The 14,389-nt window shown below is 44.9% G+C and overlaps 6 protein-coding genes across 7 annotated transcripts in view; 3 read left to right on the top strand and 3 right to left on the bottom strand.

Moving 5' to 3' along the window:
* The window catches only part of LOC126556838 (DNA damage-binding protein 1), a 412,736-nt gene extending 402,618 nt beyond the window's left edge, over positions 1–10,118 (top strand). For both annotated transcript variants that reach the window (XM_050212362.1, XM_050212363.1), the window contains exons 2-5: positions 3,854–3,915; positions 4,224–4,372; positions 4,446–6,987; positions 9,449–10,118. In XM_050212362.1, the coding sequence (XP_050068319.1) occupies positions 3,855–3,915; positions 4,224–4,372; positions 4,446–6,987; positions 9,449–10,116 (3,420 nt within the window). In that variant the 5' untranslated portion in view covers position 3,854 and the 3' untranslated portion in view covers positions 10,117–10,118. The remainder of the gene's footprint in view (positions 1–3,853; positions 3,916–4,223; positions 4,373–4,445; positions 6,988–9,448) is intronic.
* The window catches only part of LOC126558958 (soma ferritin), a 203,505-nt gene that overhangs the window by 21,420 nt on the left and 167,696 nt on the right, over positions 1–14,389 (bottom strand). The window lies entirely within an intron of this gene.
* On the bottom strand, positions 1,422–2,006 carry LOC126559374 (39S ribosomal protein L27, mitochondrial). The gene is made up of 3 exons (XM_050215524.1): positions 1,939–2,006; positions 1,701–1,864; positions 1,422–1,625 (listed from the first exon to the last, which is right to left on the bottom strand). Exons 1-3 carry the CDS (start codon positions 1,988–1,990, stop codon positions 1,422–1,424), a joined length of 420 nt encoding a protein of 139 aa, XP_050071481.1. The 5' UTR covers positions 1,991–2,006.
* LOC126559186 (ADP-ribosylation factor-like protein 16) lies at positions 2,230–2,865 on the top strand. The gene is made up of 2 exons (XM_050215307.1): positions 2,230–2,554; positions 2,636–2,865. The coding sequence occupies exons 1-2, from the start codon at positions 2,230–2,232 to the stop codon at positions 2,863–2,865; spliced, it is 555 nt and encodes a 184-aa protein (XP_050071264.1).
* On the bottom strand, positions 10,523–11,255 carry LOC126559418 (V-type proton ATPase subunit F). Its single transcript, XM_050215572.1, has 4 exons — positions 11,196–11,255; positions 10,960–11,041; positions 10,680–10,885; positions 10,523–10,610 (listed from the first exon to the last, which is right to left on the bottom strand). The coding sequence occupies exons 1-4, from the start codon at positions 11,247–11,249 to the stop codon at positions 10,569–10,571; spliced, it is 384 nt and encodes a 127-aa protein (XP_050071529.1). The 5' UTR covers positions 11,250–11,255; the 3' UTR covers positions 10,523–10,568.
* On the top strand, positions 11,852–14,330 carry LOC126557149 (probable cleavage and polyadenylation specificity factor subunit 2). Its single transcript, XM_050212826.1, has 2 exons — positions 11,852–12,001; positions 12,079–14,330. Exons 1-2 carry the CDS (start codon positions 11,853–11,855, stop codon positions 14,312–14,314), a joined length of 2,385 nt encoding a protein of 794 aa, XP_050068783.1. The 5' UTR covers position 11,852; the 3' UTR covers positions 14,315–14,330.

Below are 14,389 nucleotides of genomic sequence, written 5' to 3'. Positions count from 1 at the left end.
TTTATTGTTCGCAAAAAACTGGTTGGTTTGAACAGCCCAAAATACAGTTAAAATGCATTAATAATGTTGACGGTTAAGTAAGGGTTTTTATTCAAACAAAAACACCATTTACTTTTCTGCTGGTAGCTATATTCTGAAATTTGCACGTTAGACTTGTGTACTTGTTTGTGACAATCGTCTTATAGCTGTAAGAAACTAATAACTATTTTTAACGTTTTTCAATACAAGGAAGTAAAATATGTCATCTTGGAATATTCGTAACTTGAAAACGATTAAGAGCAGAGTGAACGTATCTAAATCAATATAAAGATAAAAATTTAATTTAATTTTCATGAGAATATAGCATCACAATTTAATTAAGCATAAAAAAAGTTATAAGCCTACAAAGTTACTGGCTACCCGAGTAGCCCGCTTATAGGCCCTGGAACAGGGTTTAATCGCAGGAAAATCGAGCGAAAACAGCATATTAGAAATATTCATATTATGACGGTTTATTATTGCTTTTTTTTCTTTTCAAACCATTATTAGTTCAATTTTTTGTTGCATGAGATACATATATAGTGATGAGAGTTTTCATATACATTCTGTAGAGAGACACACTTACTAAAGAGTAGAAAAGGGGGGAAAACAGCCGAGTTCAAGGCATAGCGCGAACAAAGACAAGTCGTTTCACCAATCTTTTTGTTTTGTGTAATACACACACATTTATAAAATAGGAACAAGGATGAAAAAGTTGTTAAAAAACAACACGTATGTGAAAAAGAACACCACATTACTTATGAGATGTTTGGTATATTGGTTCTTTCGTCTGCTGTTACCTCGTGTCAGTGCTTTCTGCGGGAAGTGTTCGATGGTATTAAATCGGGTTTCGCGAAGTTGTAAACTGAAAACATCTATTTAGAATCATTCTCTAGATATACTTATATTTATTCCTCTACGATTACTATAGTAGCCAAGGCAATACAAATCATCTGGTTCCGATCGTCGAAATTCAAATTTCACTACACCCAATTGACCAAATTCAGAAAAAAATGAACACATTTGCATCGGAAATGAGGAAACTGTTCACTATCGCGCTTCGTCCAAATCGTTATTGCTGCTTTAGTGTTGCAATCTGCGCTATTATTGGAGATGCAATAGGAAAAAAACTACAACCGTTACAAAATTAAACGAATTAAACGAGACCAGCGGAGGATTAGGTTAAACCTAAAAGTTTATCTCACTACTTACGCTGCTTGACGACGGCGCGATGGTGGCTGGTACCGTTTTTGCCTCGGTAACACACACGGATAACGAACCAAATATATTATGAATGAATGCAAATGCTTCATCGATCTTTTCATACACACATGGTCCGGTGACCGTGGCTTATCCGAAACTATATTTTTACTGAATTCTTCAGGGCGGTGCAGCTCAGTTTACTACACTTCATCTATTAGTTTAAACCGTTGATGTTGCGGTTCGGGCACTACATTGAAAAACTTTTTGTAAATCGTTTGTCCTTCCCGCCCGGCATAGCATCGTTGGATCCACGTGTGATCCCAGTTCGGGTCGATCTTTTCACAGGTCACATATACCTTCCCGTGTTCCATTGCAAATAGTGTACCATTTTTGCCGAAACCAACCTGAGGGTGATGAAAGAAACATTGGAGGAAACTGTTTCCTATGTAACTTTGGGAAGAGTTAAAAGGCGCACTTACGTTCAGTCCGGGATGAAAACGGGTTGTGCGTTGCGTTACTAAAATAGTTCCAGCCGATACGTGATGACCGTCCTGCACCTTCCACCCACGATGTTTCGGGCGCGGATGTTTGGGAGGATTCCTCGAGCTACCGCCTGTTTTCTTGGATGCATTTCTGATGGATGCTACAAATGAAGATACGAACCACGATGAATGCTTTTACCTTTGTATCTGTATTACTCATCAGAGTGTGTATTACTCATCAATGGAACTAGTCCTTGGTGCAGTCGGGTAAGAATGCTGGAATTCATCTTAAATCCACACAAATTGCACTAGAAATCACTCTATTTCGACAATACCGGGTGGAAAAACACATTTACGTAAACATTGCACAACTGTCAAAAACGACAGCCCTTCAGAAACGCACGTCTGTCATCGCCATGACAACAGGGTAAATATCGACCAATCAAACCGAAAAGTCGGTGAAAGTACGTTGAAGCAGTAGTAATATTCGAAATAAATGCATCTGCATTTTTAAACCCCCAACAAAATGTCTTACCTGTGCCTTGGTCCTATGAGTGCGGGAAAAACGCTGCTACTAACCTGCCTGCAGAAGCCCGACACCGTCAACTTTACTTCTCATTCCGTACCGAGCGTAGGCACAAATCTGTACACGATCAAAATTCCACCCATCGTTATTGACGAGAAGGATGTAAATCAAAAGATTCCACCACCGGGAAAACGTAAGGAACTGGTGCAGGTGCGCGAGGTTGGCGGGTGTCTTGCGCCTATCTGGCGTGACTATCTGGTAAGCCCGGTCGAGAAACTCATCTACGTGGTGGATACCTCTAATCTGTGTCAAATATCAGCGGCTGGTAAGAAGGGTTCTAGATTGATCTGTAATCTGGTTCACCTTCACCTCGTTAAAGATTTGTTCTTTTTCTCCCTTTTTACAGGTGTGCTATTGTACTCCATGCTAGCTGAGCCAAGGTTGCAAAAGACAAAATTTTTGCTCGTTCTTTCCAAAATGGACCTGGCTTATCGGCAGATGCGTAACGAGGCGCTGCTCATGCTGCAGATGGAAAAGTTTCAGAAACAAATTCCTCAGCACATTACGATCGTGCAGTTCAGTGCAATTACGAAAGAAGGGATCGATGAAGTATACGATTGGTTGGCAATGAATTAACAACGTTCTGATAATCCGAACAACCGAAACAATTGCCTTGAATTGCAACCTTGAAAAACGAATAGCTTTCAGGTACAAACGTTCAGAGTTAGGTAAAATAGTCATCTGTTTTTCTACATCATAATAGATTTGCTATCGATATTCAATGTTGGTTCAAGTTAAATTTAATATTTTTGAATAAACTACGTGTTCGAGATGCGTCTCAAATGTAGATCAGGCCGTCGGTTCACGTCCTTTACGAATGAAAAGTCAGCATTTTATTCGTGTTTGGGACGATATTGAAACGCACTCGCTAATACATTGTGATGTTGGTGTTATTAATCTGAATAATCAGAATAATGATCATAGCGCATATGCTTCTCTAAATTCGCTTTCTAAACGGTCCGCTTCGGATGCTGCCTGAAACACACATTCCTATTGACAAAATCTTTGTGAATCCGTCAACTAAGGCACTACTAAGCAAATTTGTATTGCTAAAACCCTTAGTAGTGGTTATTAAGGCAATTTTGTCAGTGTCAGGATACACAAACGTCAACACCGTACAGTCGACCTATCGAACCAAGGCGTCTCTATAGGAGATGGGGACATTTTTAAAATCTCCAAAAAGAGTTGTATTTTCCCATTATTTTGAATTTTTCCAGAATTATCTACTGAATGAATAGACATAAAACATAAATAAAGTAGCCCCTTCAATGACGAATTTCCTGCCACGGAATTCGTATTTGTTTCGAGTATGTACGTTATCTGTCAACTGCGGATGCATGTACCTTGTTAGCCGTTTTGTCGATCTGGCTGTCAAACCCGTGAAATGCACATGTCACAGCCCAGTATTTGTGCTTGTCGGTCGCCAAATGCGCGTTCCGTGCGCTTCGCATAACAAAAATTGTTGAATTATAATTAGCAAATTGTATTCCCCTCCAAACCGCAACACTCACGTCAACTCAAGTAGAGTAGAATAATCATCGAACGATCCGGAACTAGTTGTGAGGATGGCGCACAATTATATTGTGACTGCCCAGAAACCAACAGCGGTTACCGCTTGCGTTACCGGTAGGTGTAGGAAGAGGAAGCGCGCGTGTGGTGTGGTGCGGTAACCCGACTAAGAAAAAATCATGTTATGAGCGAAGAAAAGCACGGCAGGAACAGTTTTTGCGTTCCTATCTATCCTACCTTATTGAATGCTAATTCATTTATTTTTCCAATACGGAACCCACTTCCGATTGTAATGCTGAGCGCCGCAAACACTGTATCATAGAAACAAACCAGCCTACTATTGTTTGTCAATACGCTTTTAAAGTTAAGGTTATGTTGTGTCGGTCTTTATTTTGGCCTCTAAATTACTCTGGTACTCTTCACAGGAAACTTTACCTCTCCGAACGATCTAAATCTGATTGTGGCGAAATGTTCCCGGTTAGAAATTTACCTCGTAACACCGGAAGGGTTGCGGCCAATCAAAGAGATAGGAATCAATGGGAAAATTGCCGTAATGAAGTTGTTCCGTCCGGCGGTAAGTGTCGACAGCAAAGAAAAAAGCGTTCGTGAAAGAATGATCTCAAGTAGAACTATTTTCCCTTCTTCAGGAAGAAAAAAAAGATTTAATATTCATCCTCACCAGCCGGTACAATGCGATGATTTTGCAGTGTGCAGTACAGGGTGACGATATCGAAATCATCACAAAAGCGCACGGTAATGTGTCGGATCGCGTTGGCAAACCGGCCGAAACCGGCATACTGGCGGTGATCGATCCGAAGGCACGCGTCATTGGTATGCGGCTGTACGAGGGGTTGTTTAAGATTATACCGCTGGACAAGGATACGAACGAGCTGAAAGCGACCAGCCTACGGATGGAGGAGATGCACGTACAGGATGTGGAGTTTCTGTACGGCACGGCACATCCGACGATGATCGTTATCCATCAGGACATTAACGGGCGGCACATTAAAACGCATGAGATCAGTCTGAAGGATAAGGAATTTACGAAGATCGCTTGGAAGCAGGATAACGTTGAAACGGAAGCGACGTTGCTGATCGCGGTTCCGATGCCACTCGGTGGTGCGATCGTGATTGGACAGGAATCGATCGTGTATCACGATGGAGATAGTTATGTGGCGGTTGCTCCGGCGATCATTAAGCAGAGTACGATCAATTGCTACGCACGGATCGACAGTAAAGGATTGCGATATTTGTTGGGAAATATGGCGGGCAATCTGTTTATGATGTTCCTGGAGACGGAGGAGAACGCCAAAGGGCAAACGACGGTACGAGACATTAAGGTGGAGCTGTTGGGTGAAATAACGATTCCCGAGTGTATCACGTATCTGGATAATGGTGTGCTATTTATCGGATCGCGGCACGGTGATTCGCAGCTGGTTAAGTTGAATACGACGGCGGGCGAAAATGGCGCGTACGTAATGCTGATGGAAACGTTCACTAATCTAGCGCCGATCGTGGACATGTGTGTGGTGGATCTGGAGCGTCAGGGCCAGGGACAGATGATTACTTGCTCGGGAAGCTTCAAGGAAGGTTCGTTGCGTATCATACGCAATGGGATCGGCATTCAAGAGCATGCGTGTATCGATCTGCCGGGCATCAAGGGTATGTGGGCGCTTCGCATTGGAATTGAAGATTCACCGTACGATAATACGTTGATCCTGTCGTTCGTTGGCCATACCCGTGTTCTGGAGCTTTCGGGCGACGAGGTAGAGGAAACGGAAATTCCCGGCATTCTGGGTGATCAGCAAACGTTCTACTGTGCGAACGTTTCGCACGGGCAAATTCTACAGATAACACCAACCTCGGCGCGTCTTATTTCTTGCGACAATAAGGCAATGACCTGCGAATGGAAACCACCGGACGGTAAGCGGATCGGTGTGGTAGCTGCCAACACAACGCAGATTGTATGTGCTTCGGCACAGGACGTCTATTACGTTGAGATCGAAAATGGCAAGCTGGAATACAAAGCCCAAACGACGCTCAAGTATGAAGTCGCCTGTCTGGATGTGTCACCGCTCGATGAAAATGCAACCCGATCGGACTTTGTGGCGGTTGGTCTGTGGACGGACATTTCGGCGTGCGTCCTAAAGGTCCCAACGTTGGAGCTACTGCACGAGGAAAAGCTTGGTGGTGAAATAATCCCACGCTCGATCCTGATGGCCGCATTCGAGAGCATTAACTACTTGCTGTGCGCGCTGGGCGATGGATCGATGTATTACTTCGTGCTGAACAAAAGCACCGGCAACTTGAAGGAACAGAAAAAGGTTACGCTCGGTACGCAGCCAACGATTTTGAAAACGTTCCGTTCGCTGTCCACTACGAACGTGTTTGCCTGCTCGGATCGTCCGACGGTTATTTACAGCTCCAACCACAAGCTCGTCTTTTCGAACGTTAATCTAAAGGAGGTGAACCATATGTGTTCGCTGAATGCGGAAGCTTATCAGGATTCGCTCGCCCTTGCCACGCGCAACTCGGTCATCTTCGGGACGATTGATGAAATTCAAAAGCTACACATACGCACGGTACCGCTCGGCGAGTCACCGAGACGGATTGCGTACCAGGAAGCGTCACAAACGTTCGGTGTCATTACGTTCCGGATGGATGTGCAGGATTCGAGCGGTTTAACGCCGGCACGCCAGAGTGCCTCAACGCAGACGAACAACATTACCCAGTCGAGTGGTATGGGACTGCTAAAGCCGGGCGCGGCCAGCAATACCGAGTTTGGCCAGGAGGTGGAAGTACACAATCTGCTGATTATCGATCAGAACACGTTCGAGGTACTGCACGCCCATCAGTTCATGCAATCCGAGTACGCACTGTCGCTGATGTCGGCCAAGCTGGGAAACGATCCGAACACGTACTTTGTGGTCGGTACCGGGTTGGTTAATCCGGAAGAGCCGGAACCGAAAATTGGACGTATCATCATCTATCGGTACGCGGACAATGAGCTGAAGCTGATCAGTGACAAGGAGGTGAAGGGTGCGTGCTATTCGCTGGTCGAGTTTAATGGGCGGGTACTGGCGTGCATTAATTCTACCGTCCGGCTGTACGAGTGGACCGACGATAAGGATCTCCGGCTAGAGTGTAGCCATTTCAACAACATACTGGCGCTGTACTGCAAAACGAAAGGTAAGTGTGTAGATTCGTTTTTAATTGCTTTCTTGCATATCGTGTATTTTGGTGCAGTAGTTAGGCAACAGGCCAAATGTTACAAATGGTAGACGCTTAGCTCGATCTTTTCTGTGAATTTGAAACACTCTTGAAATGCGTTAAGGTTTGTACGGCAAGCATCATTCCGGTTGTTCCGAATCGAAGTATCATTCCGGATGTTTCGGATCGAGGTGTAATTCCGGATGCCTGGCGAGTCTAATTCAGCTCGTAAACCTCTTAATTGTAGCCACTCATCCATTGTCCTTACTTACTTCATTAAAAGGCGCTACAACCGCCTCGCGGTATTGATCGAGTGCCGTCGTCTGTCAGTCCATTATCTCGGCCTTTCCGGCATCAACTCCATCACTCCACTTCTATTTGAGTTAAAAAGACTTAATGGACAGCCGCGTCCGGTGTCATTCTAAAGACATGACCAGCCAAGCCTGGTGAGTCTATTGTGCTGCAGGAGGATAGTGAGTACATCGATTGAAAACGTACGAGTAGAACTCGTCATTGTAGTGGCTCCTCCATTGTCCCTGCACACATACAGAGACAAAAAATCCTTCTGAGCATCTTCCTCTCAAACGGGGCTAAGGTTTCATCGGTTTTAATTAGAGTCCATGTCTCAGTAATAGCAAATATGAAACAGCAAGATGCTTCTCTCGAATGCGGGATTCCTTAATCCTTCCAGTGGGTCAGTCAACTTTCACACGGTAGTTTCGGGAATCGAATCCCGTACGAACCGCGTTCGAATACTAAGGGCTGACTATTCAGCTACCAGAAACCAGAAATAGCAGGCCCAAGAACATCGAGGTGTTGTAGTGCAAAATAAGAAAGATTTTACAGCAATATTGTTGTGCTCCAAGTATCAAATTGATTCCTTCAGCAAGTTGTTTGACCTTTCCAATATTGTTATTAATTGAAAACACTGTAAAATCTTCAAAACGACTCAAAATATTAAGAGCGCGACTGCGACCGTAAACGTGTCTTCCAATTCGAATGTCCATATTGCTAGGGAGCCAGCTTGGATGACCTTTTGATGAACTTCCTTGGCAAGCTTCCTGATGGAGCTTACCGGCTACGGGGCTAAAACTCCCAGAAACATGTTGCTTTACATTATATCAACTCATGTTTAGCTTGAAAAAATGAGCTTTAGTTACCAAAAATACAATTAAATTGTTCTGAAGAAGCACTTATAATTATTTATGAACGAACTGTCAACAAAAATAAGCCATTAGCTGCTGAAACGTAATATTCAAGTTGCATCATTTGCATATTTAAAGTGTCATTCATTTAGAATTCGGTCACTCATCACAGTCAGTCGGTCACAGGCTGTAAAACGAGAAATTTTTAACGTAGAAATATAATTTCTACACCAAACGAAACGTTTTTTGTTGTTCATAGATTGATTTGTTATAAAAACCCGTGTTTTGTGCTGCAGATGGCTTGCAATGCCATGAGTTTGCGGGCAAATTTGTCAGCAAACACGAACTTATATTCGTTGGGAACATTGCCCCGTTCTTTGGCAACATCAAAATTTTGGCCAAAAGCCTGCCCCAAATCTATTTTTGTGTACTCGTGCATCTCGTTAGAACATGGTCATACAATTTTTGGAGCACGTGGTTTGGCGATGTAATTATGATTCAGGATTCTGTTTGGTTGCTTTTTACTTATGCTGCACCGTATTTTGTTGCAATATCCCCATCCGAAAGTCCAAGATAAGCACCTTCCAGCGCAGCTGATGTGGATTTTGATGTACCTTTCTGGTGATGCTTTGACATTCCCAAAACCGTTTCAAAACATATTCAAAAGTAGAAGACGCGTTTTGAAGGTATTTTCCTATTTTTCTCCCGGACCAAGTAGAATTTTCTAAGTGGGTGTGCACAATTAATTGTCTACCTTGCAGCTCCATCGTTAATAATAAATGAAACAAGCCCGAGCAAGGCAAAACCACTCCATAAGAGAGAAGGGTGCTCCAGTACCTACTCGTAGGTGTCAAAAAATTACATATGGCACCGCTGGAGGCTCTAAATGAACAGTACTTTAGTTTCCTGCAGCACCCTTTAGTTGTAACAGAAATAACCGTGGCATCCGTAGCTTTGCGTTAAACCTTAAGCTACCACAGTAAATTGTTTAGGATAATGAGCTCGAGAGCTACATTGAGGTCCTCAATCTCGACAAAACTCCTGGCTCTCGGCGCGAGCCTTTGCATTCTTTCCAGGGAGCTATGAAGCCTATATCTTCACTGCGAATTTCTATCCTCATTAGATAATTCTTCACAGTGCCTGCGGTCACATCTCTGCACCCACTAGGCAGCTCTGCTTTCAAAGTGAAGCGCTGAAGTTTTAGTGTTTAAATTATCAAACTGTAATTGTTAGATGAATTTGACTATCTGATCACTATTTAATAATGACACGATACCGATCCATTCCAATTGCAGGGGACTTCATACTGGTCGGCGATCTGATGCGTTCGATCACGCTGCTGCAGTACAAACAGATGGAGGGTAGCTTTGAGGAGATTGCACGCGATTACCAACCAAACTGGATGACGGCCGTCGAAATACTCGACGACGATGCATTCCTCGGCGCCGACAACAGCCACAATCTGTTCGTCTGCCTTAAGGATAGTGCAGCCACCACGGACGAAGAGCGACAGCAGATGCCGGAGGTGGCCCAATTTCATCTGGGCGATCTGGTCAATGTATTCCGCCACGGTTCGCTCGTAATGCAAAACATAAGCGAACGCACCACTCCAACGAACGGTTGCGTACTGTTCGGCACGGTAAGCGGTGCGATCGGGCTGGTAACGCAAATTCAGAGCGATTTCTACGAGTTCCTTCGGAAGCTACAGGAAAACCTTACCAACACGATCAAATCGGTGGGCAAGATTGATCATTCGTATTGGCGCAGTTTTCACACCGATTCGAAGATGGAACGGTGTGAAGGTTTCATCGATGGCGATTTGGTCGAAAGCTTTCTCGATCTGAGCCGCGAAAAGATGCAGGAAGCGTCAATGTTGCTCGAGATCGATGTGGATGGTTCGAAGCGTGAGGCCACGGTCGATGATATCATTAAACTGGTGGAAGATCTTACCAGAATACACTAGAGCTGAGGGTTGATTAGGGCGGGAGGGTACAAGGAGGAACGGGAAACTTAACCGGAGTTCGTGTATTTGTAGTAGATCCGGAATAGAGACTTTAGTCGACGTCCTTCAACGTTACGGTGTTGTAAGCTTAGTTACGTATGTTTTGCCGACATTTACTGCTGCATCATTAAAGAATGATAAACATAACGGAAATAATGGTCTAACTTCTTCTCTTCCTTTTTCGGTCGCCTAAGATCGCTTGAGCTATCGGGAAATAAACATTTGTAGGTACAGAGCCATTAAATGATCCTTTATTCGGGTAATCCTGAATGGAATGCTAACAAACATAACAAAGAGCGGTTTGCAGGGAGGAAGAATACTACATGACCCTGCCGATGATGTCGCAGGGTGGCGGTAATACGTAAAAAGGGGGATCTTGGTGCGGTGATGGAGCAGTTCGCGTCCGTAAGGACCTAACCGCGGTTAGCAATCATGTCTTCCGGATTGAACATACCCTACAGAACGAAAAGGGGATCATTAGTAAATGGTAATCTCACAAAGAGCGGCAAGAACCTTGCACTTACCTTAGCGCGGCGCAGAATCGAATCCTTGCTAGCGTCGTACGGATGATCTTTGGAAGGAATTTCCAGTACCGCTGGCGTGGGAGCTGTGTGCGCATCGATCACGTGACGGATCAGTTCGGCGTAGTTCTGATTGATTAGAATGATATCGATGTCGTCGCGCTTAATGAAACGCTTGAAGCAATCCTCGATTTCACTGACCGCAGTATCTGAAGGTGTACAACAATTAGGTATTTACTAAAGGACTCACACTACATCCCTCCTCCCAATTCAAAGGACTCACTTTTGTCAACAACCATAAAGTTGGGGTGACGGTTCTTGTTGATTTCTCCCACACCACCCAGCAGGAATCCGACACAGGTGTCCTAAAAGAAAGAATGAGTCGAAAAAAATCACATTAGGGAAACAGTTTTAAAGACAACTAAATTATTTCATTAATGAAATAGGAAGAGATTTCGGTGCACACAACACAGGTCAAGAGTCTTTTGTGCTTAGTCAATTATACGACGTGCTACTTACCTCATCTCCAATCACGGAGATCAGTTTTCCTTTCATTGCCGATAAAAGGGCCATCTTTGAACCGGATTATAAAGACTGCAGATACACGTTGAAATAGTAAAATTGATGCAAACCTTTCGCTACGGAATAGCGAATCGAAATTGCTGGTGATGGAGCTGTGGAGAAAAATGTCACCTGACTGAAAACAATCTCGTGAGCGTTTGCTGTGGAGGTTGGATCAGCAGGCGCTCTGTTTTGAATGAAATGTCAAATTTTGCCAATGTTTATATAAAAGGGAAAAAATGCTGTGCCGAAAATGTTTACTATTATCAATAAAATTTTGAACTTGTTTGATAAACTTTCAAGCTAAAATACATAAAAAGGAGAACTTCAGTTTCGTTTCCGGCTTGATTGAAATGTTTTACAATTGTAAGTTTATATGCGAGAACAGTTGTGCCTACGAGTTGGAACCCTGCAATTTTTACGTACACGCGTAATGTTGACAAGCGGCAACCGAATCACAACAACTAATCCAAAACAGTCCGCGCGCCACACCAGAATTACGGCGGTTTTGCCTCACCGGTGGCGAAAAAAGAGTTACAAAAAGGAAGACTATTTTTCATTCGCGCGTGCAGACATTAATGTGATAGTTTCCGTAGCGATTGACCTACAAACAGTATGACTTCCATCATCAAGATGCACGCCATATCGGGCGCGATGGATGAATCGCCACCGTGCTACATTCTGCAGGTGGACGATGTGCGTATACTGCTTGATTGTGGCTGGGACGAAAAGTTCGACCAGGGGTTTATAAAAGAAATCAAAAAGTAAGTCCCGTTTGCTGTTAGAATCCACAGCTTCCACTCATGGTGCATTATTTAATGAGCTTGTATCGTTGTTGCAGGTATGTGCATACCATCGATGCAGTACTTCTGTCTTACCCCGATGGTAGCCATCTCGGTGCGCTACCGTATCTGGTCGGAAAACTTGGACTGAACTGTCCAATCTACGCAACGATTCCGGTGTACAAGATGGGCCAAATGTTTATGTACGACATGTTTATGTCGCACTACAATATGCACGATTTTGATCTGTTCTCGTTGGACGATGTGGATGCGGCGTTCGATAAAATTGTACAGCTCAAGTACAATCAAAGTGTGGCAATGAAGGGTAAAGGGTACGGTATTACAATCACCCCTTTGCCGGCCGGTCATCTGATTGGGGGAACGATTTGGAAAATTGTAAAAGTCGGCGAGGAGGATATTGTGTACGCAACGGATTTCAATCACAAGAAGGAGCGTCATTTGAATGGATGCGAGCTGGAAAAGTTGCAGCGCCCATCGTTGCTGATAACGGATGCTTACAATGCCCGGTACCAGCAGGCAAGACGAAGGGCACGGGATGAAAAGTTCATGACAAATATTCTTCAAACGTTACGAAACAATGGAAACGTGCTGGTGACGGTTGATACGGCGGGCCGCGTGCTCGAGCTAGCGCACATGCTGGACCAGCTGTGGAAGAACAAGGAATCGGGCCTGATGGCTTACTCACTGGCGTTGTTGAACAATGTTAGCTACAATGTGGTAGAATTTGCCAAAAGTCAAATTGAATGGATGAGCGATAAGCTGATGAAAAGTTTCGAAGGCGCCCGTAACAATCCGTTCACGTTTAAGCATCTGCGGCTGTGCCACACGATGGCCGACCTGGCGAAGGTGCCCAGCCCGAAGGTGGTGCTTGCCAGCTCGCCGGACATGGAGAGTGGTTTTTCGCGTGAACTCTTCATACAGTGGGCACCGAATGCGAGCAATAGCATCATCATTACAAGCCGCTCGTCACCCGGTACGTTGGCGCGTGATCTGATCGAGAACGGAGGCAATGGTCGAAAGATCGAGATGGACATAAGGCGGCGGGTAGAGCTGGAAGGTGCCGAACTGGAGGAGTATATGCGAACGGAGGGCGAAAAGTTGAACCGATCGATCAAGAAGCGCGATCTGGACGAAAGCAGTTCCGATTCGGACTCGGAGCTGGAAATGAACGTCATTACCGGCAAGCATGATATCGTGGTGAGGCCGGAAGGACGTTCGCATACAGGATTTTTTAAATCGAGCAAGAAAAACTACGCCATGTTTCCGTTCCACGAGGAAAAGATTAAGTTTGACGAGTATGGGGAAATTATTCAACCGGACGACTACCGTATGGTGGATCTAGGACCGGGTGACACGAACGGACCGGACGATAACAAGGAAAACGGAGGTGGCATCAAGCAGGAAGACATTAAGAAGGAAAAGGACGAAGAAGCTTCGGTACTGGACAAACCGACCAAATGTGTCCAGTCGCGCAAACCGATCGAAGTGAACGCGCAGGTACAGTTTATCGATTTTGAAGGTCGATCCGATGGGGAATCGTTGCTTAAAATTCTCTCCCAACTGCGCCCACGGCGGGTAGTGGTGGTGCGTGGATCGGCCCCTAATACCACCCACATTGCGGAGCATTGTCAACAGAATATTGGGGCACGCGTTTTTACACCGAACCGTGGTGAGATTATTGATGCGACGACGGAAACACACATCTACCAGGTACGGTTGACCGAAGCGCTCGTCTCGCAACTTGAGTTCCAAAAGGGTAAAGACGCGGAGGTAGCTTGGGTCGATGCACAGATCGTTATACGCAACAAACGTATCGATACGGTCGCAGAAAAGGATACAGCAGCAGCAGTTATCAACGGTGGTGGACTTTCGGCCAATCCGACCGTTGCGCAGGCGAGTACAGGCGCGACAGGGACGAACACCGGCAGCGGTGGGTCAACCAATGTTCCCGATACACGGATGGAGGTGGACGAAGAGCATGACACGCTGGACGACAAGATGGACAAACAGATTCTAACGCTAGAACCGCTCTCGCAGGACGATCTTCCACCGCACAATCCCGTCTTCATAAACGAGCTGAAGCTGATCGATTTCAAGCAGATCCTGATGAAGAGCAACATTGCGTCGGAATTTTCGGGCGGTGTGCTGTGGTGCAGCAATGGGACGGTTGCGTTGCGCCGTGTCGACACCGGGCGCGTTACGATCGAGGGTTGCATTTCGGAGGATTATTACAAAATCCGGGAACTGCTGTACGAACAGTACGCTATCATTTAAATTTGCTCCATTTTCTATTAAGTGTAATTTGTAATTGTATGTCAAGGCGCGATTGGTGGGTAGTGTGAGAGGGGG

The sequence above is a fragment of the Anopheles maculipalpis genome, chromosome 2RL, assembly GCF_943734695.1.
Source record: "Anopheles maculipalpis chromosome 2RL, idAnoMacuDA_375_x, whole genome shotgun sequence".
Classification (NCBI taxonomy): domain Eukaryota; kingdom Metazoa; phylum Arthropoda; class Insecta; order Diptera; family Culicidae; genus Anopheles; species Anopheles maculipalpis.
This window is presented reverse-complemented; position numbering and strand designations above follow the sequence as displayed.